At 46.7% G+C, this 24,326-nt stretch overlaps 1 protein-coding gene across 2 annotated transcripts in view; it reads right to left on the bottom strand.

The window, feature by feature from the left end:
- The window catches only part of mef2d (myocyte enhancer factor 2d), a gene marked incomplete at both ends in the record, with an annotated part of 88,678 nt that extends 68,723 nt beyond the window's left edge, over positions 1-19,955 (bottom strand). Inside the window, 2 exons of one of the 2 annotated variants that reach the window (XM_080471044.1) lie at positions 9,583-9,786; positions 19,597-19,955. In XM_080471044.1, coding sequence (XP_080327170.1) covers positions 9,583-9,786; positions 19,597-19,650 — 258 coding nt within the window. The remainder of the gene's footprint in view (positions 1-9,582; positions 9,787-19,596) is intronic. The other variant, XM_080471045.1, reaches the window with a different exon arrangement.
- Positions 19,956-24,326: the final 4,371 nt, after the last annotated feature.

Here is a 24,326-nt window from a genome sequence, read left to right as displayed (position 1 = left end):
CTGTTTTGGTCATATTTTGCGATCGGTTTCGATTTTTCTATTCTCTATTACGTTTTTTGAACAATGACGTCACAGTATTCTCAGCGGAACTGCCAAATTAGGACATCGACATTTCGAGCAATCCGCCATTTTTGTTTCTCGCTGCGATTTTGTAGTCCAACCGAAGTTACGAGAGGAGAAGTCGAAATGTTCGGTTGTTGGATGTAGTAACCCACAAGCTTCGTTACACCGTCTCCCAGCATCAGAACCTTTTCGAAGTGCCTGGTTGAGTTTTATTTTTCACAGAAATGTACCCACATCTGTGGGTAAGGTCATTTTTGTGTGCGCGAAGCACTTTAAGGACGACTGCTTCAGCAACCTCCGCCAGTATAAAGAAGGATTTGCCGAAAGACTTGGTCTGATTGAGCGGTCAGTTCCTTCTAACTATGGAGACGACGAACAGAGCACTTCGGTAAGCTGTATATAACGCTAAAAAGTGTGATGATAAGACGTCCCTGTCATTGTTTTGTTAGCATTAGCAGTTGCACCGTCTTCATATGTTAGCGCTGTGTGCTCGTTTTAGATTATAATGTAACTTCTGTGTTAAATAGTCGTTGTAATACAGGCAGTATTGTAGTAGTGGGCATGGATGGAGAAGTTAGTGTAAATATAGTAACACACCATTGCGTTACATCCATATGAAGACGTTGTTCTGTAGGTGCATCATGGTCATTTTCATCTGGCTCCGCCGGGTCCGACTCTGGCTCCAACATGTATGGCTGGATGGACAAATCTTCCCTTGTTGACATTTTGTAAATAATGTGTGACTATAAAGTTTCTGCGCCGCTAGATAATTGTATCTGTTCTATCAAACTACAAAGATGGCCGAACAGGGTGGAGTTGAACCGAGTGTCACCTCTGCAACCTGGAGAGGAGGAGGGGTATGAAGAGACCGCCCCAAAACGAGTTGCTCTCAGAAGCACATCAGAAAAGGGGTAGAAAAGGGGCCTGTGGAGCTCTAATAATGAGGAATTCAGACCCAAGCATTGCAGTTCCGCTTTATATAGACCACAACTGTATGATTTATATGTAAAAAGGAAGGATTTAAAAGCATGATATGTCTCCTTTAAATCAGCCTGGCAGCAAAAAAGAAAAAAACTCATCGATGAAGTCAAAGTGATTTGAAATGTTTTCAGTTTGGTGATGTTTTCATTTGGGTCAAAATTATTACAATTAAACATCTTTTAAAACCTCCATGTGTAATCTCAGGTCCTGGTACCGCAGGTGGGTGTGGTCAGCTGACCTGTGCCAGCCAATCCCGTCCATCTGGACGAGCCTCCTGTTGACCTCATCAAGCCCAGATTAGGACCCGAGGATATGACAGGTGTTAGCAGGAAGTCTCCAGAGTTCAGATAGAAAAGGAGGATTATCTTGGGGGGTGGGGGGGGATTTCCCATGATGCCCTCAGATTATTTTGGGGTCAGACAGAATTTGTTTGAAGAGCAGCAGCGATCTGAATCAGATGCTCACCAGCAAAATGCTGTCAAGTGAAGATCCCTGGCTGGAGCCCAGGACCAGCCCCCGGAGCCGGGCCGGCCCAACCAGAGCCCGACCAGAGCAGCCCAACCAGAGCCCGACCAGAGCAGTCCAACCAGAGCCCGACCAGAGCAGTCCAACCAGAGCCCGACCAGAGCAGTCCGACCAGAGCAGCCCAACCAGAGCCCGACCAGAGCAGTCCAACCAGAGCCCGACCAGAGCAGTCCAACCAGAGCCCGACCAGAGCAGCCCAACCAGAGCAACCTGACCAGAGCCCGACCAGAGCAGTCCAACCAGAGCCCGACCAGAGCAGCCCAACCAGAGCAACCTGACCAGAGCCCGACCAGAGCAGCCCAACCAGAGCAACCTGACCAGAGCAGCCCGACCAGGGCGCCCGACTAGAGCCTGCTTTCTATCGCCGGCCCTTCCTCTTCGACTCTCTCAGTGTTTCGCTCGTGTTCCCTTCGTCTCTCGCTGCCTTCCTTCCTTTCTTTGGCCTGATTGGGATCTGCAGCCAAGCGGATTAACACGTTCTGACAGGACACACACACACACACACACACACACACACACACACACACACACACACACACACACACACACACACACACACACACACACACACACACACACACACACACACACACACACACACACACTTCCAAGCAGCACGTGCATCTCAGAGAGGCTGTGTGTGCATATGCATCGCCTCTCAGCCTCACACTGGAGTGAAGGAATGTCTGATCGTGTGATGAATACTGACTCCACACACACACACACACACACACACACACACACACACACACACACACACACACACACACACACACACACACACTGTAAGTGCTTCGACGCTGTCAGAGACATCAGTACGTAGATGTACAGTACATGCAGAAGGCATCTTACTGATGTGTGTGTAAAACGTCCTCATAAGTCATGAAAACAAACACACAGCATGAACCTAGTGTGTGTGTGTTCTTGCGTGACTCTAACCACACTTCATAATTTATACTGAAAAGCACTTGCTTGAAGAGACCCACAGAAGCAGAGCAGCAAATTCTCTCTCTCTCTCACTCCCTCTCTCTCTCTCTCCCTCTCCCTCTCTCTCCCTCTCTCTCTCTCTCTCTCTCCCTCTCTCTCTCTCCCTCTCCCTCTCTCTCTCTCCCTCTCTCCCTCTCCCTCTCTCTCCCTCTCCCTCTCTCCCTCTCCCTCTCTCTCTCTCTCTCTCTCTCACTCCCTCTCTCTCTCTCTCCCTCTCTCCCTCTCCCTCTCTCTCCCTCTCCCTCTCTCTCTCTCCCTCTCTCTCTCTCCCTCTCTCTCTCTCCCTCTCCCTCTCTCTCTCATAAAGTGGCAGCGTGGATAATCTGTAATAATTATTGTATAATTCGGCCCTTCTGTCACATTGGCTGTTCTTCTTGTAACGCAGCACGTCAGGCTGTTTTTCTCTTCGACCGCGGTCGCGGCCTTGCAGCGTACGACACGCCGCCATGCGACTCCAACAAGAGAACCGACACTCGAGAAACACAGGATGTAAAACGACAGCGGTTCTTTTAACTAATGATGATTGTTTTTCACCACGGGAGGAATAAGAACCCTGAAATATTTTTGGTTTAAAAAGCCTTTTCATGTTGATTAATGTCTCTGGCTTTGGCAGCTGGTAATAAAACTCAACAATTCTTTCTAGTACTTGGTGTTTAAGTCCTTCAAAAGGCTTTTCAATGTGAAACTGAACAACACGAGAAAATATCCAGGAAAGATGTTCTAATATAAGATACTTACGTTCCAAAAATATCTATATCAAGGGTGTCAAACTCATTTTAGTTCAGCAGCTCTTGTGGGCCGGACCGGTGAAATAGTACCATAATAACCTTTACATTATAACTTCGAAGTTCTTTCTTTGTCATGGTGCAGAGTACCGTAATCTCCGACTACTGAGCACACCTGAATATAAGCTGCACTCACTAAATCACATATATAGGTTGCAATCATCTGAGTCGCAGGCGTCCACACGGCATGAAATTCTATGCAAGATTGCGGTTTGTTTTTTTTAAAGAAAAAACTAGTTTTAAACACGGCTCCTCTGTTGAAAAAGTATTTTATGGGTCATTTGCTGGTTCCGACTCTGAGGAGGACGATTGGTCGGCCAGCAGGGCAGCGTGACCTGATGCACCTGAACGCATCACCCAGAGCACAGGATATTCACACAGAACGACTCATCGGTAGAATTTAGTGCAAGTGCATTTTGTTTACCGGTAATTCAACCGGGACCAATGAAAACAGTTTCATTGTTCGGCAATCTCATTGGTCCGAGGTGACGAGGCTAAACGTAACGGTGGCGTGAAGCCCGTTAAACAGTAAAAATCAATAAATTAGCGGCGTCGTCGTCGTTGTTTAGGCCGCAGGGCTCAAAGCGTGTGGAAAAAGTAGCAGCTTGTCGTCTGGAAATTACGGGATGAAAATGAGATGTTTTGAGATCGAGAAGTCGGTTTTAATGAAACCTTCTGGTGCAAAATACAGTGAAACGCCATGAAACCTCAGCTGTTGCATTCTGGGTGTTTTTCCAAACCCCCCCCCCCTGATAGCGCCGCGTTGAGGCTCATGCTAGTTTGATAGCTTCAATGGCAGCGTCACTGAGATCTCAGCCTGCGAGGATTTCAAGTGAAGACACAAAACGTTTGCTGCGTTTGGTTTTTTTGGGGGTTTTCAAGCCTCGGAAAACGTTTTGAGAAAACTCCGACTCCGTCTTTGTTTAAACGGCTGAAATGGCAACTTTCTGGAAACGCTCCATTGGCCGACCTCCTGCAGACGTTCCTGCATCGGTTTCTCAATTTTGCTGTTTAAACATAAACTTTTAGCGGTTATTTGGGCGGATTGGAGCCTCGTGTTTGACTCCCCGGGTCTGAACCAGAACAGAATCCGTCCCACTCGGCTCCTCGTCGCTTCATTAGCGTGAGCACAGTTCATTCTGATTAATCGGCCTCTGAACACCGTCGGCCCCTCTTGAGGAATGTTTGCCGGCTCTCCAGCCTCCTGCTGTTTAGGAACATTACTGAGCCCCAAAGAAAATTACAAATCTGTGACCTGCTTCTGGTTCTGTTTGGTTTTAAATGTGTGTCTTTTCAGCAGGAGGCGCTAGAGTTGCAGCTAATAGCTCCAAACTGCACTTTAACCCAAGAATACAGCTTGTATAAGTTTGTTTCTGGAGATTTTTGCCAGAACTTTTTTTTGTTGTTGTAAAGATTCATGACGCGATTCGACAAATACAAAATAACAAGGATTAATGGACGACGGAGGCGGATGACACTAACACCCGCTTAACAAGGAGGCGAGCGCCGCAGCACATCTGGTGGAGGGGACGGCTGAGGACACACACACACACACACACACACACACACACACACACACACACACACACACACACACACACACACACACACACACACACACACACACACACACACACACACACACACACACACACACACACACACACACACACACACACACACACACACACACACACTCAAGAGGCTCACCAGGCCTGAATATTGTATGAGGCGTTCTCATGGGCCACTGCAGAGCATGCAGAGATAGACAGAGAGAGAGAGAGAGAGAGAGAGAGAGAGAGAGAGAGAGAGAGAGGTGGCCTATGTGTGCAGTCATATACTACACACACACACACACACATACTAATGAACACATAAAGAGCGACACACTTGAAAACACAAACACATGTACGCACACAAACAGAGGCAGTGGAGCTCGAGCTGATGTGGCTCGGAGCAGCCCAGTGCCCTGACACACACACACACACACACACACACACACACACACACACACACAGAAAGGCTTTACTGCCGCCGACACTCAGGCAGAAGGAGAAGGAAGATGGGAGGAAGAATCGTCGTGAGCGAGTGAATCTGGAGATGAGGAGGAAGGAGGAAGGAGGACAGAACGTGATGGACAGAAGAGGTGGAGCGGAGCAGAAAAGAAAGAGACCACACACCACCGCCAGCGAAGACAGAACTCCTGCGCCGACACTTTCGCTGGGATCTCAGCAATTATGAGAGGAAATTCCCCTAAGACGCATTTTGCTCAAAGTACTTGTGCTCTTACTCAACCAAATAATAACCAATAACACACAAAGCCCCACTGATCCCAGAAATTCCTTGAGTGCACACAGGAAAAGTCCCTTTTGCACATTTAATTAGTAGAGGCTGTTTACCCAGGGCTTTCTTTTGTGGTCATAATGTGACTAAGCTTGCAAAGTCTGGTCTAAAATTAGTTTGTGTTGCTTGTGATTTACCAGCTACTGAGACATTCATTTACAATATCAGCTAGAGTCATGATCGCCTGTGGGACACCAGTTTCTCCATGGAAACTGTCCAATTCACAGTGTTGGGATTCAAACCAGCGACCTTCAGGTCACAGATTTGCTTCTTCAACCTTCGATCCACATCGACCTCTGCTGAACGTAGGACACGACTTTGGTATGAAGTGAGACGGTTTTGCACTTCGATAAAACCTTAAAGTTTGGGTTTACATGGGGGAAGGAACTGAAGCCCAATTTACACGACAACGTTATCAAGTAAAAACCAAAAACCCCCGTAGTATTTCAGAGGTCTGTTTACACGTCAACGGTGCTCACAGCCACTCCATCGCCATGGAAACGGGGAAAACAGTTTTAACTTATTTATTCTCTGCTTTTATTTCTGACCTTCTCCAACCAAAGATGGGCGACGAAGTTGTTAAGAAAGTTATGCATTTATTTCTGTATGTATTAATTTATTGATTGATTTATTTGTATGTATGTATTTTACTCACTTTTCACAAAAACTACTCACTTGAATTTCCTGAAATCTACAGGGATGATTTGTCATCATCCAAGGGTCAATCAAATAGCTTTTGGGATGCTAACTGCTAACCGTTTCCTAATAAATCCCCCAAAAATGAAAAACTGTCCCATCCAAAGAGAACGAGAGAGGCTCCTCATGGAGTCCGTTGCCATGGAGACGCTCCCTGCTCAGCGTTTCACGGTGATGTAGCTACCTCACAGGCTAGTTAGCATCGATATGGGCTAACAGCTAACAAGCTAGGGATGCTAACTCGGTTCCGCAAACGAATGTGACGTTGACGAAAGTCCGAGTGTAGCTCGAGTTTATCCTCACGCATTTCTCTTCTGCACCAGTACTTCATGACTTATTTTTATCTCAGGTATTTTTTAAATTCTGTGTGTTTTTATCGATGTACCTGCGTCGTAATTTCGTTCTGCAAGTGCGTCTCGGATGTAATTTGCCTGAATGACAATAAAAGTAATCTGAACCTGAAACACAACTTTCTTTCCTGAAACGCTACTACTGCGCACGTGTACCTCGGCCATAGTAAATAGTACTTCTGCACATGCTCAGTAGAGCCAATCAGAACAAAGTTTTCCTGTGATGTCATGACTCTCAGTCCAGATTCTCCTGGACTCGGTGCTTTTTATTTTGACAGTCACCGTAATAATAATTGAACTTGTTGGTCTGTCCACTAGAATGTTTGTGTTCTCCTGTTAATGTTTAGAGCGCCTTGTTCTGTGTGTGTGTGTGTGTGTGTGTGTGTGTGTGTGTGTGTGTGTGTGTGTGTGTCTGTGCTTTCATTACAAATACAAACAACAGCACCCACTAGTGGCCCTACATGGTAACTACATTGTTTTCAGCGTTTCTTGAATGAAAATGCAAAATCGATGCGTTTTTCTTTCACTTGAAATGTTGTCGTGTTAACGGGACCTAAATTTAGCCGGTTCTTCATCCAGAAGTGAAAAATGGCAGCGGCAGCGGCAGCGGCAGCGGCAGCGGCAGCAGTAGCGGCAGCAGTAGCTTGGTGTTCAGACACACAGATAGTTCAGATTGATTGAGACGTTTGTAGACGACTTCAGAGAAAAGAGTGGAGCCTTAAAGCAGCAGTTAGAGGTCAGGAGAGCTTCCCAGGAGGCCTTGAAATGAATCAAACAATGTTTGCAGCCTCTGGGCTTCTACCAATACCGTGCTGGATAAAAAAAATAAAAAAATAAATAAAAAGCCGGGGGGGCGTATAAAACTCATCAGTTTTAGTCAAAGTTCACGGCTCGAGGGACTCCAGTAGGTATCGGTTGGTTCACTGAAGCTGTGAATCAAAAGCAAGAGGAGAACAAAAGGTTGCAACTAATATTTATCAGTGTCGGATTCTTATCATGGATCAGCTGATAAAAACAATCTTTATTCTCCCGGAAGATTTTAGTGCAAACTTCAGTTTGAAAGAGAGAATCATGTCAAAAGTTTGTGGCCTGGATTTCTTCATAAGTTGGACACTTATTTCCTCTGAAAGCTCTCTGCTGTGTGTGTGTGTGTGTGTGTGTGTGTGTGTGTGTGTGTGTGTGTGTGTGTGTGTGTGTGTGTGTGTGTGTGTGTGTGTGTGTGTTCCTGGGACTCCACATTAAGTGTTCAATACGACAGTGAAGGTGGCTCCAGGTTTGTGGTTCACCGATCGCCAACCCCCGCAGCGCCGTGAGAAAAAAAACCAAGTGAGAAGAACATGGGAAGCCGAGCGAGACGCCGCTTTAAGTCCATATGAAGCGTAAAGTGCGGCGGCAGCGGCGAGCGCGGCTCGCTGAATCATACCTAACCATCTCGTGTTCAATTCATGAGAGGGCCATTATGTATAAAAGGGTCAGCAAGGCATGTGAGTGTGCAGCGTGTTCGCCTGACGAGCGCCGGCGAAGCCTCCTCCCACCGGGGAGGAACGACGTGAGCAAACAAATGGATTCCTGTTAAAAAAAATAAAAACAACAAGGATCGGCCTCACACTTTCTCCCTGTTAACCTGGAGGCCGACCCCTCTGGTAGATAGGAGGCAGATGAGCTGTGAGCTGGTGGGGGGGGGGGGGGTTCAGGTGTTCAGGCTTCTGCTGATGTCAGAGGAGGGGGGGGGGGGGGGGGAGGGGGGGCACGCAGCTGAAAATGAAACCTTCTCGGACAACTTTGTTGGCGAAGGTAAAGAAAGAAAAGTCCTCTACTGCCACAGGGAGACGTTCGCTCAAGGTAAAGGTGGAAATAAATCAAAGCAGCGAGATCACCTGAGTCTGAACCATGAGACCTCACGACGTCTCGGTTCTACAATAAATCTGTTCATTTGTGCTCTTCAGCTGAACATGTAGAAACTATCAGCCTCCGTCTCGCTTCAGAGGGTCAGGGGGTCAGGTGTTCAGGGGGTCAGGTGTTCAGGGGGTCAGGGGGTCAGGTGTTCAGGGGGTCAGGTGTTCAGGGGGTCAGGGGGTCAGGTGTTCAGGGGTTCAGGGGGTCAGGGGGTCAGGGGGTCAGGTGTTCAGGGGGTCAGGTGTTCAGGGGGTCAGGGGTTCAGGGGGTCTGGTGTTCAGGGGGTCAGGTGTTCAGGGGGTCAGGTGTTCAGGGGGTCAGGTGTTCAGGGGTTCAGGGGGGTCAGGTGTTCAGGGGGTCAGGTGTTCAGGGGGTCAGGGGGTCAGGTGTTCAGGGGTTCAGGGGGTCAGATGTTCAGGGGTTCAGGGGGTCAGATGTTCAGGGGGTCAGGTGTTCAGGTGTTCAGGGGGTCAGGGGGTCAGATGTTCAGGGGTTCAGGGGGTCAGGTGTTCAGGGGGTCAGGGGGTCAGGTGTTCAGGTGTTCAGGGGGTCAGGTGTTCAGGGGTTCAGGGGTTCAGGTGTTCAGGGGGTCAGGTGTTCAGGCCATCTGGCTCCCAACCCGAGGGAATCAAATGAAAATGCAAAACTTCCGTAGCCTTTCAAGGTTCCTTATAAACGACAACGGCGCTCGTAGCCACTGAGAACGCAACTTTTTGAAAATGGCTCCCAAAAGAGAAACTTTCAAAAAGAAAACGTTCCAACTCACGTCTTTATGGAAACGGAAGGAAACTTTTCTAAAGGAAATCCAAAACATAGAAACAGACGAAGCGTTTTGACTCGAAACGAGCAAACAGGACGTCAGACTATAAAAATAAAGGTCTGCAGCCAACATTTAGTGGGGTGAGATGAGGCCCCGCCCCTCTCCCCCCCCCGCCCCCCCCCCCGCCCCGCTCTACCTCGATGATGTCAGCGTTGGTCCGGCTCTCGTGCGGCTCGTTGTACTCGGTGTACTTGAGCAGGACCTTGTCCATGTCGGTGCTGGCGTACTGGAACAGCTTGTTGGAGTGGTTGAAGATGATGAGGGCGATCTCGCAGTCACACAGGACGCTCAGCTCGTACGCCTTCTTCATCAGGCCGAACTTCCGCTTGGTGAACGTCACCTGGCGAAGGAAACAGGAGGAGCAAAATTACAGAGGAGCAAACATCCGGCGGTGCCGACTGGTGTTGGAGAGTGGAGCCGCCTTGACTTGGTCTGCATGTCGTTTTCTGCCTCGTCCAACCAGACGGGAACTATTTAATCCCCAGAATCCTCATTTCAACCAAAATCCTCATTTCAACCAGAATCCTCATTTCAACCAGAATCCTCATTTCAACCAGAATCCTCATTTCAACCAGAATCCTCATTTCAACCAGAATCCTCATTTCAACCAGAGGGTGTGAAACATCAGGCCGAAGCCCCGGAGAGGCTCCAACACGCCACCCAGCAAACTGGAGAACATCCTGGGACAAGAGAACCAGACACGACGTAGAAGACTCTTCTAATCCCCGCGAGCAGAAAGACGAGATGATGGAATTGAAGAAAATAGTAAATAGAAGAGAAATAATAACACGAGGCCATGAAATCTCTCGGATGAGGCCTTACGTCTCAGTCATCACTGAAAGGGGGAAGGTAAGGTATTAGAAACGCTGCTGCTCAGGCCGCTGAGAGTTTGGTCTGGTTTAAAATCACCTCGCAGTTCCACAGTAAGTTCTCTACCCTCTCACTTCATCCTGGACCCTGAACGTCTCGCCAGCTGAACAGGAAGTCAAACTTCATCTGTTTGTGTCCCGAGACGTCGCTCGAAAAACACTCCGACTACGACCGCGTGAGACAAATGGAGATTGATGGAAACACTGTGTTCATACAAGACGCTGACATTTTAGTGGGAAAAAAACCCACTTCCAGACAGAGTGTCTAAACACACACACACACACACACACACACACACACACACCCCTTCGTTCGCCCCGTCGTTTTCACACTCCGTTATGCTCTTTTCCATGCTCTCTTTCTATGTCACACACTCTTTTCCACACTCTCCTTCTGTCACACGTTTCTCTCTTTTCCACACACACACACTCTCACACACACACACACACACACTCTCTCTCTCACACACACACACACACACACACACACTTGAACAAGCCCCGTCGGTTGTGAACAAGCAGAAGAGAAGAGGAGTGCTGCTCAGGCGCAGGGTCCCTTGTCGTCAGCTGGCCGGCTTTAGAAGCTTCCCTGCTAGAACCAACTGGTATTTACCATCCAGGGAGATTTGGCTTTGTTTGGATTAAACACACAGGATTGTACAAACACAAACAAAAAAAATAAATAAAAAAAAAAAGAAAGAAAGAAAGATTAGCTGAAGAAGGAGGAGAGAAGGCTTCAGGTGCTGCTACAATATCTGGCGACAGATCTGGGAAGTGTGAGTGAAAGTGTACACAGATGGCGCTGCGCTCCGGGTCACACCCACCCGTGACACCAACCAATTTTCCATCAGATGTTAACGACGACAACAAAAAGAAAAAGGCAGTGAGGCACCACGGAACCGAGGTCGTGACTTCAAGTGCAGCAGCAGCGGAAGTTTATGCTGATTTTGTTTTGCTTTTTTTATCAAGAAATCAAAACCACATTTAAAATGTCTCTTCTGGTAAAAGCTAATTCTAGAAATTCTATTCTACTTTAATAAAAGTAAAACATCTGATGGCTGTTTGACCAGAAGCACGGAGAGAACGATCTCAGTAGAAGTCTGACAGATTTGAAAACATTTCTTATGTTTTTAACACATTTCTTAAGAGTAGGGGGCGCTAGCTCTCAGGGTGAGTTTGTTAAAATACCCATAATGCAACGTTTCACTGTGTTTGGTTGAGATCATACTTATTTTCTGTAGTAATTGTTCGGTTCGGTGAAAACAGAGACATTTTCATCACGTAGACTCAGTTCCACACGAAAGAAATAAAAAAAAATAAGAATGTTATTTCAAAGGTTATTATGGCACAATGAGAGCCGTCCGGCCCACTCAGGATGAAACTGGGCTGCATGTGTTTGTCGCTCCAGGTTTAGATGGTGACTGTCAAAATAAAACTACCAAGTGAGATTGTTATTATAGTGACTGTCAAAATAAAACTACCAAGTGAGATTGTTATTATGGTGACTGTCAAAATAAAACTATCGAGTTGGATTGTTATTATGGTGACTGTCAAAATAAAACTACAAAGTTAGATTGTTATTATGGTGACTGTCAAAATAAAACTACCAAGTTAGATTGTTATTATGGTGACTGTCAAAATAAGACTACCAAGTTAGATTGTTATTATGGTGACTGTCAAAATAAGACTACCAAGTGAGATGGTTATTATGGTGACTGTCAAAATAAAACTACCAAGTTAGATTGTTATTATGGTGACTGTCAAAATAAGACTACCAAGTGAGATGGTTATTATGGTGACTGTCAAAATAAAACTATCGAGTTGGATTGTTATTATGGTGACTGTCAAAATAAAAGTACCAGTTGGATTGTTATTATGGTGACTGTCAAAATAAAAGTACCAAGTTGGATTGTTACTACGGTGACTGTCAAAATAAAAATAAAAGTCCAGGAGAATCTGACTCTCAACTGGGAGTCATGACACCACTGAGGAAACTTCTGATTGGTTCTGATTGGCTCCACTGAGCATGTGCAGAAGAACTAGTTACTACTACCTGGTGAACATGTGCAGAAGAACTAGTTACTACTACCTGGTGAACATGTGCAGTAGCAGCATTTCTGAAAAGTTTTCCTCCTTTTCCACGAAAACAGGTTTTCAAAAAGTTGTGTTTTCAGTGGCTCCGTTGTCGTGTAAACGGACACCCAAAGCAGAAGTTTTGTGTTTTCACTCTCAAACATTGTCATGTCAACATGTCTGAGTCAGAACTGACCACTAGATGGCAGCAGTGTCTGTAAACGTGCAGAAAAACTGCAGAAATGTTCAGATTTTATTTTATTTTTTCAACTTAGCGCTGTTCTGGCAGAATCAAACCTTTATTACACGAAATATCTTTGTAGAGAAAAATGTTTTACTACTTTAAGTCCAACGTGCTGGTTTATTCCTCCAGCTTCTCGGTAATGGGATGAACACGGTCTCCAGCTGCAGGTAGAGAAGAAACTGCATCTGACAGACTTTTTATGTGGGGGATACTTTCATACTGTGAAGGTGGGACTGTGGAGAACATTCTCCTATCGGGGTAATTCTCATGCACTGTAATGTTCCTGTAGATGAATGTGATCATGATAGGGTGACGTAGTTAGTGGAGTTTACCTGCGCTGCGTGCCCCCGCCTGCAGCCTGCAGGCTGCTCTCAACCCAGAATGTAATTGAAATGAATTGAATGAGGAAAGAAAGAGAGGAGATGGAGAGGCAGAGATAAGATAGAGACATCGAGGATGAAAGCGAGAGAAGCAGCCATGTGAGACCTTCAATCTCTCTCTCTCTCTCTCTCTCTCTCTCTCTCTCTCCATTTTCTCGCCCTTGTTTTCTCTTCCTTCCTCTTCCCCTCCCTCCATTCACGCTCGCTCACTCATTGCTTCCTGCTGCCACAAATCAAATTATATCGGGGTCGTATCCATGGGCAACCGCCACCCCCCCCCACCACCCCCCACCTCATCACACACTGCTGCCATCGTCTTACCTCGCTCCCCCCCCCACGTTCACCCTCCCACCCACCCCGGCCTCATCTTTATCTCCCTGCCTATCTACATATCGCCCCCTCCTCTTCCTCTTCCTCTTCCTCCCTCTCTCTCCGTCTCACACAGAACAAGCAGATAAATTACGAGGCGATGTTGTGAAGGGAGGAGATTACGGCCGTGCAGGACAAGAGATGACCAGAGACGCCTCCTCCTCTCAGCTCTTCATTTAGAAAGACAAGAACATTCTGGGGTTTTTCTTTTGTATTAAAAAATTATTTACTTTCATATTATTTCTTTTTGGGATATTTTGAAGGTCAATTTTACTTTGTTATTATATATAATTTTGGTACAAATATGCATTATATATAGGCATGTAGGTCTAGATAGCTGTGTGTATACTTCTTGTAGATATATACATATATATATATATATTTTATTTAAATTTTTTTGCTAATATTTCTTTTCCCTTTTCTTGTATATATGTGCATTTTGTATTTATGTATTTTTTTTTTTTGCCATGCCTGGAATCAATTACCGGTCCAGTTGTTTTTGCTCGGTTTCGTTCATTGTTTACTCGATGTGTTCCTGCTCGCCTGGAAGGTCCCGCACAAATAAAGTTGGATTGACTGACTGGAGCCACTGCAAAACACAAACTGCTCAAACTAGAAGGTCGTCGGCAAACAAAGCGAGTCCGAACGTGGCGACAGAATCCAGGTTTCCCCTCAGGAGGGGAGAGTGTGTGGAGGGGCAGCGACTTCAGGCCGGAGCTCCAGTCCAACAGTTCACCGCCGGAGATAAACAGGCTGAAGGTAAACGACACGAAGAAGAGGATCGGCAGGTAACCAATGGCAACTGCAGAAGAAGACGTCCTCAGCGAGGAGAGAAGGAATGAACGAAAGGAAGGAAGGAAGGAAGGAACGAAGGAAGGGGGCGAGTGGTTACGTGGGTGTGTGTGTGTGTGTGTGTGTGTGTGTGTGTGTGTGTGTGTGTGTGTGTGTGTGTGTGTGTGTGTGTGTGTGTGTGTGTGTGTGTGTGGTTGTGTGGCAGATGGATGAGGAAACCACCACTGACAACCGCGACCTCTCGCTGCTTCCTGGAGTCAGAACTTCTCTTTCATTTCATTTCGCTCCCAAACGGAGGGAGGAGATAATGAGGCTCACCAGACTGAACCCCACCGCCCCATCACACCTCACTCCCTCGTACCAGTTTACAACTCCACCGCCGGAGGTGAGCTCCTTCAACAATTAATGGAATCGAAGTCACTACTTCCTTCACGTCTTAATGTTTTCATATGAAGCTGCTGAGTGTCTGAAGATGCTTATAATCTGGATTATATTTTCACTGCCTGAGATAATGGCAGTGACAAGAAGCTACAAGCTACAAGCTACAAGCTACAAGCATGTGTTTATCAAGGTGGATATTCTGATGTGATTGACAGTGTAAGATTAAGGACTTTAGTGAAATAATAACTATCAAAGTTAAGAGAGACAGCAGCTCTGCAGCTGCTTCCACGTAAAAGAATAATAATCTTAATACTTTCAGAATAATAGTCAGTTAGTGGGGTGTAAGCAGCTTAAAGTAATGTTACACTACGTTTTACTCCTTAAGGTTTTTTTCAAAATGTAATGTGACATAGAGTGGATAAAATGATATCTACTTGTTTCTCACATTATTCTGGAATTTACAAGTTGAAAATTAAAGCTGTTAACTTGAGTGCAAGCAGATGCGACAAGCACTGAACTTTTTACGTTCTAAATTAAAGTTTATCTCCATTTTAGGTGAGTTTTGAAAGAAAACAACAAAAAGTTCAACATGAGTTCCTTTAAAAACTCAAACCTGTTTCAGGATTTTAAACTAAAATCTCACTGATCTCCAGTAGAACCTTTTCAAACGTTCACTTTCGGTTTGTGGTTGAACTTCAAACTACTCCAACTAGTCCTGTTGCTATGACAACCAGACATGTTGATTTTTGGTAACGTCACCATCCGCCGCCTGATGCGTGCCTGTTTTTTGAAAAAAGCATTTTTGTCCAAAACGTCTCTAGCTGTTGCATTCTGGGTGTTTTTTTCCTAAACTCCCCCCGACAGCAGGGCTCTGAGGCTCCAGCTCCTCAGCTCGGGGCTCGGAGGCGTGTTGCTGCTTCGGAGCCTCCTGCCGGCCGGTTTTGGTTCACGGGCCTCATGTTTGACACCCGATCCAAAGCCAACCTCTGAAACGTCCCAGAGTGGAGTCGGTATAGTGAGACCAGCGTCACTACATTCTTTGTTCGAGAGGATTTGGACGATTCAAACCAAAAAGACTGAGCGTCTAAATAATGAACTTTCTACAGCGTGATGTGAAATATCAAAGCTTAAGCTGGTTTGGTGGTGATTTTAAATCCAACTGCTTCCCAGATGACGTTCGTGTTCAAGTTTCTTTATATATATTCTTCAAAAGCTTGTTCCTCTTAATTCCTCTCTGCGATTCTTGTGTTGCGCTGGAAGCTTCACAGCTAAATATGATTACTGTTTGAGGATTCCTTGATTTCTAGAAGGAGATCTTTCTTCCTCACATCTCACCGCTAAAATGGGTCACAGTGTTAATGAAAAGACAAGCCAGGCTGTGTTATCTTTGATGTGACAAATGCCATCCATAAATTAAGGAAAAAAAAAAAAGACCCATTCCGTCGAGGCAACGGCGCTTTACCGGCGCAGTTCTCCGAGCTTTCGCTCGTCTTTGTCTCCAGAGGAAAACGTGTTTGAGCTGCTGTCATGCTTCCAGCCGGGGCCCACACTCCCAACGCTGTTTATTTAGTGGAGCTTATGGCAGCATCTCTGAATCAACATGTAGGAGGGTGACGGGCCGCATGTACTCCAAAATTCATTTGATTTCCTTTCAGAGGGTACACTCTCCATTAGCTGAAGCAACACTGAGCAAGCGTGGAAAAAACCCAAAAAACACTTATTTCTACTATACTGCGCTTCACTTCACTGGGTAAAACGCTCCGGACGAACCATGAAGAGAGAAAAACACCCAACTGATTACGGGCCAGTTCCCACGGCAACCATTTCTAGTGACGGCGCAAAACTTTTGTAGACGTTTGTTTTACGGTGGCCTGGAAGTGCAAAACACCACTAACTTCAGATAACACTACAAAACCAAGATAACACTACAAAACCAAGAAAACACTACAAAACCAAGAAAACACTACAAAACCAAGAAAATACTACAAAACCAAGAAAATACTACAGATTAGACAAAACACTACAAAACCAAGAAAACACTACAAAACCAAGAAAACACTACAAAACCAAGAAAATACTACAAAACCAAGAAAATACTACAGATTAGACAAAACACTACAAAACCAAGAAAACACTACAAAACCAAGAAAACACTACAGATTAGACAAAACACTACAAAACCAAGAAAACACTACAGATTAGACAAAACACTACAAAACCAAGAAAACACTACAAAACCAAGAAAACACTACAGATTAGACAAAACAATACAAAACAGAGGACACCCTACCAAATTCAAAAAACACTACAAATTGGAAAAAACACTACAAAATCAAGAAAACACTACCAAATCCAAATAATACAACAAAATCTAAGAAACACAAAAAAAATACAGAATACACGACAAAATCCAAATTACCCAATGGAAGTGTTGGGTACCTGATGACGGGAGAGTCGTCAGCAGAAATTATGTACTTAGTACGCCAACCTTTGGCAGCATGTCCAATAATTTTTTTAAAAGAAGCATATGTATATGTACATGCAGTATTCTAGTAAACAAAACAAACAAAAACAACAACAAAAAGCCCCCCCCCCCCTCGTCCTCCTCCCCCTCCCTTCTCGTCCCCCCCCCCCCCTCCCTTCTCGTCCTCCCCCCCTCCCTTCTCGCCCCCCCCCCCCCCCCTTCTCGTCCTCCCCCCCCCTCCCTTCTCGTCCTCCCCCCCCTCCCTTCTCGTCCTCCCCCCCCTCCCTTCTCGTCCTCCTCCCCTATCCTCATGAAGCTTTTCTTGAATGAAAACACACAAAAAACTCTGAGTTTACACGACAACGTTTCATGTGAACACAGAGGACAATAAAAACACGAGTGATGCGAAGCTGCGAGCGGCGTTCTGCTACAACGCGGACGCCGCCGCGTCGTCCGGGTGATTGAGGAACCGCTGAGTGCTGGTTAATCGCCTGATGGCGGTCAATGATTCATCTGGAATTGTGGCATTATGAGCTTGTGTTACCGCAGAGTGCATCACCTTATCGACAAAGCTCCACGGACCAAAGCCGCTCCCCTCGCCCCTTTAGGTTCTGTCGTGTACCGACGAGTGACAGGCCGCCGTGCTCCAGCGCCCCCTGCAGGCTTCCTCTTCCTCTTATAGATGTGCGAGCTGCTAAGACTGATGAGGAGAAAAGTGCGGCTGGTTTCCTGGAGCCCGCGGCGGCTCGCTCTGATTCCGTCAGGCACTTCTGCAGCTCTCCGCTGGTGCTTTCTGCTTTCCTTCCTCCCTCTGCTTTTCAAGGTGGGCACGTCAAACCCATTACTCAATCTGCTCAATGGAGCGAAGCCCATTTACCAGTTGACTCATTTTCGATGGATCATTTACCCTTTCATGCCGTCTGACAATGCCACTGAAGCAACCAAACCGACTCGGGTTGTTTCCCTGTGTGTTTTTCATGAAGGGGGAATATCACACTGTTTTGGGTTTTTACTGTAGGCAATGTGAGTGTGTGGAGAAACCCCACTAGAGCACTGCACAGTCATACGAGCCTCATAAAACACAATGCCATTATGCTGCTCTGTTGTCACATGACTGAAAGAAGGACTGCGAAGCCTCTCAGGCTGCACGGGACGAGAGAAAAGAGAAAAGATCCCTGTGGGAATCTGGCGTCGGTCCGTTGAAGTGACATAAATAGTGAGTTGTATCGAGATCAAGGTGCATAAACTTCACATCAGCTGTATATTTCTATGTCTCATGATGGATCCTGATGAGTTGCTGCAACGAAAGTCAACAAATATCCGAGTTACTTTACATGTGCTCATGAATCTACAGATAATCTGTACGTGAACGATCGGTCTGCTCGAGCTTCACACGGGTTCAGCACTTCAATCTCACATTACAGAGAGAAAGTTTTGGAATAAAAAAGGGTCCGAATGAGATTTTTTTTTGTCTAATAAATTTAAAAAATCAATTTCACGATAATTTAAGGGAGACTGGATACGTGGGAATACCAGCTGACGACTCCGTTAAGCCCAACCAGTAAACCAAAGCCGACCTGAAGTGAAGAGTCGATATTATCATCTCGTCCTTTCTTTGACGTTCTTTAGGCAGGTGTTGATTTCACATCCAGACACTTTGGTTCTTCAGGATGACGGACAGAAGGAGCACAGGACTGAGCAGATGGATAAAACCACGACTATCTATAAAACTAACCCCCCGGATGTTGTTTTATATCACAATTCTTTGTCTGTCCAAACAGCTTGAAAACCTCAGATGAGTTGATGCAGCTGTTCATCTGAGTGTGAGATCACACCTTGAAACTTTTCCCTTCCAGAAGACTTTTCAAAATGTCTGATAATCACCTTGTATGTATTTTACCAACTTTTCGCAAAAACTACTCCCCCGAATTGCAGGAAATCTTCCATCAGACGTTGTAGGACGTCAGCGGCTATCCGCTAAAGAATAAATCCCCCAAAAATGGTGAAAAAATGTTCCATACAAAGTGGATGAGAGAGGCACCTTATAATAATAATAGATCAGCGTCTGTTGCCATGGAGACGCTCCCTGCTCAGTGTTTCACACAGTGATGTAGCTACCTGACAGGCTAGTTAGCATCGATATGAGCTAACGGCTAACATGCTAGTGATGCTAACTCGTTTCCGCACACAAATGTGACGTTGGCGACTGTCTGCGCTCTACCGAGTGTAGCTCTAGTTTATTACTAATTTAGAGAGTAGTACGATGTTGCATTTTAAATCCTTTTATCTTCACTCCCCTTATGTTTGTATTACAGTATTTATGTTTGTATTACAGTATTTATGTTTGTATTACAGTATTTGTAGTCCAATTCAGTTACTCTGTACGTTTTATTAAGGCTGTATTCTGGAATAATGCCTGCAGAACTTGGTGAAGGACTGAGCTCTACCGAGTATAGTTCTAGTGTCTCAATGTTATTGATTGTATTATTTTTCTTCCTGTGATAATATATAAATGAAAACAATTTGCGATGGCTTGTGTCTCGTTGCGATGCCGTGTGCTTGTGTCACTGGCGCTAACCTGTCTGTTGCGTTCGTCGGTGATCCTCTGGATCTGGATCTTTTTCCTCCCCATGATTCTGGCGTCTCAGCGGGAGGAGGAGAGAACGTGGAGGTCGGAGGTCGCAGACGGCTGTTGTTCTTCCTCTCTGTTTGTGCACCCAGTCTCTGGGTTGTGAGGCTTTCACCACAAACAGCTGGAAAAAAAACCTTCAAATTTAAAGAAAAAAAAAAAAAAAAAAAAAGAGGGAGGAGGAGGAGAGGAGGAAGATCGGGGTTCTGGGTGCAGCGTCCTCCTCAGATCATGGTCCTGGTTCTGATGGCAGGTGGACCGGGCTCAGGCTGGACTGGGACGGTCTGCCCTCCCCTTCACCTCAGCTCCTGGAAAACAACACAGACCCATCAGACGAGCAGCAGAGACTCTGAAGAGGCTTTGTTTGGACACCGTGACCCAATTTAGCTCCTACAAACACTACCTCTGTCTTGACCCGGCAAGCACGAGAGAATAAATGATGCAGCAGTGCATCCGAGGCGCCGTGGAGGAAGCGGGGCGAGTGGGGGTGTTTGTGGCGCTGCATGCGGAGCCAGAGGCCTCGGGGGCCGGCAGGCAGGGAGGCTGTGCTGTGTCAGCTTCATTAGAGGCATCACCGCCACATCGCTGATCTGCTGGTCGCCCGCGGCCAACCAACGGCTGCCCGGCCGCCCGACACGCCGAATGCGATTTCCCTGAATCGAGTATGCAGACTCTCCGTGTTCTCCTCCTCTCCTCGCGGAGGAAACCGTCTGCGGTTAATGTCATCAACAGTGAGGGTAAATTGGCCAATCAGAGCAACATCAGCTCGTATCCAGTTCAAACGGCTGAACAGCCGCCACCTGAAACCCTCGGCGAGGAGCACTGAGCGAGCAGATTCTCGTCTAATGACCGGACAGCCGAACGCCGTTTTCTGTCCAGTAATGTCATTATGCCTTATTACCTTAACTGAACGCTGACCTAATTCCACGCTTTGCGGGGGGAAAATGAAAAGTGTAAAAACGTGCGTCTAATTCAGCCACCCAGCTAACTAACCGTGAAATGAGGGAGGTCTGTGTCACGCCGCGGCGCCCGCCGAAAGCGAAGGCGGGGCCGTTATAGATTCCGGGTTTCAATGGGGCAAGTCGGCGAGGGAGAGCGTTCCTGCAAATTCATGCAAAGTCATGAATGAAAGAGACGGCGGGAGGCCAGGAATGGAAACGCAGGCGAGGACGGATTCAGGCCTTCTTACGACTATTTGTGGTTCAGCTTTAAAAATAGTGCTCTCCACACACACACACACACACACACACACACACACACACACACACACACACACACACACACACACACACACACACACACTGTAGTAGCCAAGTGGCAGCGTTACAGAGTCGCAGCATCTGGAACGCCGAGCGTTCGGAGGCGACACCGGCTCCTCAGCATTGTTTGCATTCCCTCTACCTGGGGGAGCGGCGGCGCGAGAACGCCCTCTATTTACATCCATTCTTACAAAACAAAGAACGTGAAATAGTCTGTCATGAGGCTGACATTCCCTTTGTGCCTCCGTGGGCGCCGCTCCTTCAGAGAGGATGCAATTGGCTTAGATTTGGCAACGAGTTGCTTCTGAATTATGTGCTGGGGGGCGAGTGAGGCGGGGGGCTGAAGAAAGGCTGTTATGATGGTGTCATAATTGCTTTGTAAAAAGGCTTGATGGAGAACTGGAGGCAGGCCGAGCCTGTTTTTTTAAGTAAAACATCTACAGTACACTGCCGGAGCTGAACACACTGTATTGGCAGCATCTCTCATTAATTTGGTTTTAGCTCCTTCAGCACATTAATTTGATTTAAAAAAAAAAAATACACATTTAACGACTTTATCTGTTCATTTTCATTCCCTCCTTTTTGGACTAAAGCAGCGACCAGCAAAGGATCACCTCGTTTGCCTCATTATTGTGGAAAAGACTACGTGTTGCACATTCATTCTTTCATCGGGAATAAAAAAAAAAAAGAGAGAGAGATGGTGGCGACATTTTTCAACTAAATAATAACGTGGTGTGTGCCGGGTTTCTCTCACAGCCTTCGTGAGCCACGGAGCGAGAGAGGGACTCGCTCCAGTTGTGATGAAGTTCAAAGGCAGCAAACTGAGAGATTTGTCTTTAGGCTGTGGGCTGATCACACATGAAAAGACTGCTTTATCTGCCCGGGGTGGTCAAGTCTCGACCTTTTACCCTTCATGCTGCTGCAGCTCGCTTCCCGTGTCTGATGTCAGGCAGAATCCCTGCTCTCACAGGGGAAGCAGGAAGCCTGGAGTGTGTCTGCGGCCTGGCTGAGCCGGCCGCAGCCATACAGCCACAGCAGCTATACAGCCATACAGCTGCAGCCATACAGCCGCAGCCATACATCCACAGCAGCTATACAGCCATACAGCTGCAGCCATACAGCCGCAGCCATACATCCTTACAGCCGCTCTGGACAGTGAAAAGACAAACGACGATAATTACATCACCAGCGGGCCCAGATCAGGACCCAGTGGTACACGCAAATGCACCGAGACGCTCCGGTTCTCGGGGAGCCATCGACAAAATCTCATTTCCAGCTTAATATCAGTTAGAGAAAAGAGAAGCTTTTGAGGAAATCGCCCAAACATTTAAAGGACAGCTGCTCCATCGCTGCAGTTTATGAGCACAGACACCAGAACGTTATGGGCTGTCGAGATTCGATGAAAAATTAATCATCCCCACAGATAAACTGTGCAACTCGATGTGGATGAACCTCTGTGATGCCTCTCTCCTTCTAATGCGAGATATTTTCAGGCGTCATTAAAAGAACTGCTAAATAATCGATCAAATTCGGATCTTGGTTATTTTCCACTTTGTCACTTGGCAGCGGGATGAAACAAGCGAAGGGATTACAAGCTGGGAAACAATGACAAACACAAACTGCTTGTACATTAATCACATGACGATTCACTGAGAAAATGCTGGAAAAGAATTTTGGCGTGAAAATAAAGTGTTGAAACGGGAACGGAAAAGACCAAAAACAAAAAACCCCAAACTGTAGAACTGTGACCACTAAGCTTGGACGAGGGCGCGTCGGGTCACAACAAAGATTAGTCCACAAAAGAACAGTCAGGAAATGTTGTGAGGCGTCATTATCCCCGACATCTGTTGCTGTGGCAGTTCAGCATTTCAAAGCTTCACTCGTCTCTTAGAACCATGTAGGTGGGAAACGACGAGCTGCGGCGGCAATATTGTGATTTGAGCATTTATTCATGAGGAGAAGGTTGACAGAGATGCTCTGTTGCTGCGGCGACACGCCGCACAGCTCCGCCCCGACCTTCTGCGGCTCAACATTAAGACGCTCGCTCCCAGCCATCGGGCGGGTTAAGTGACTTGCTAAAGAGCACGTCACCCAGATTTTCCCGGCCACTCGAGGTTCGTGAACTGTTGACCTTCCCACAGACAACCTGCCCGCCCGCCTCCGTTCAGCCCGCGGGCGAAAAGTGGCCTCGATATTACTGAAACATCGGCACCCATGTTTTGTTTCTGCTGCAGGCGGCGTGTGTCAGAACCTGCAGGGAGGGAGCACACAGGGCCGTGACTCATGACACACACACACACACACACACACACACACACACACACACACACACACACACACACACACACACACACACACACACACACACACACACACACACACACACACACACACACACACACACACACACACACACACACACACACACACACACACACACACACACACACACACACACCCCTCACGCCGGGTGCTTGGGTTAGGAAAGCGTCAATCTGCTGACTCTTCCGGATGGATGTGATGTAATCTGATGACAATGAGGATGTGCAGCGAGATATTTGGGTCACTAATGACTCAACTCAAGCGGAGCAAAATCCTAAATATATATATATATATATATAGTATACACAGCAGCTTCTGCCTCAATTTGCCCAGATTGCTCTTGGCTGTACTTCAGTGACACGAAGGAAAACTTATACAACAAAGGTTCCAGTGAAAACGTAGAATCGTTTCAGAAATGTTTCATGTTTACACGTCCTCTCTGTCCCTGGCTTGTTTCAGGTTTTAAAAAGTGTGTTGCTCCAACCAGCCAATCAGAAATCAAACCCTATATAGTGTCATCGGGGGTTTAGCCAATCACAATCAAGGTAGGCCCTCCCTTTGACTCCTCCCACAATTAGGCAGCTCTGCTCTGGCACATGGCACCACGAGAGGAAGTACTTCCTCCTCTTCCCAAGATGGGCATGTGTGGGCGGAGCCAGTCCAGCTCACACAGACACAGCAGATTCTGAATGCAGCTCCTATGATCCAATATTCAAATGAGGAAAATCAAGGAGGAGCTAGAACCTTAGAATACTGAAGGTTTCTGGACCGACCAGACCAGGAGGAGGAGGAGAACAGGAGGAGGAGGAGAACAGGAGGAGGAGGTGAACAGGAGGAGGAGGAGAACAGGAGGAGGAGGAGGAGAACAGGAGGAGGAGGTGAACAGGAGGAGGAGGAGAACAGGAGGAGGAGGAGAACAGGAGGAGGAGGAGAACAGGAGGAGGAGGTGAACAGGAGGAGGAGAACAGGAGGAGGAGGTGAACAGGAGGAGGAGGAGAACAGGAGGAGGAGGAGAACAGGAGGAGGAGGAGGAGAACAGGAGGAGGAGGTGAACAGGAGGAGGAGGAGAACAGGAGGAGGAGGAGAACAGGAGGAGGA

The sequence above is a fragment of the Lipophrys pholis genome, assembly GCF_963383615.2.
Source record: "Lipophrys pholis genome assembly, chromosome: 9".
NCBI lineage: Eukaryota > Metazoa > Chordata > Actinopteri > Blenniiformes > Blenniidae > Lipophrys > Lipophrys pholis.
The sequence above is the reverse complement of the archived record's forward strand: the minus strand, read 5'-3'. Positions and strand labels throughout refer to the sequence as shown.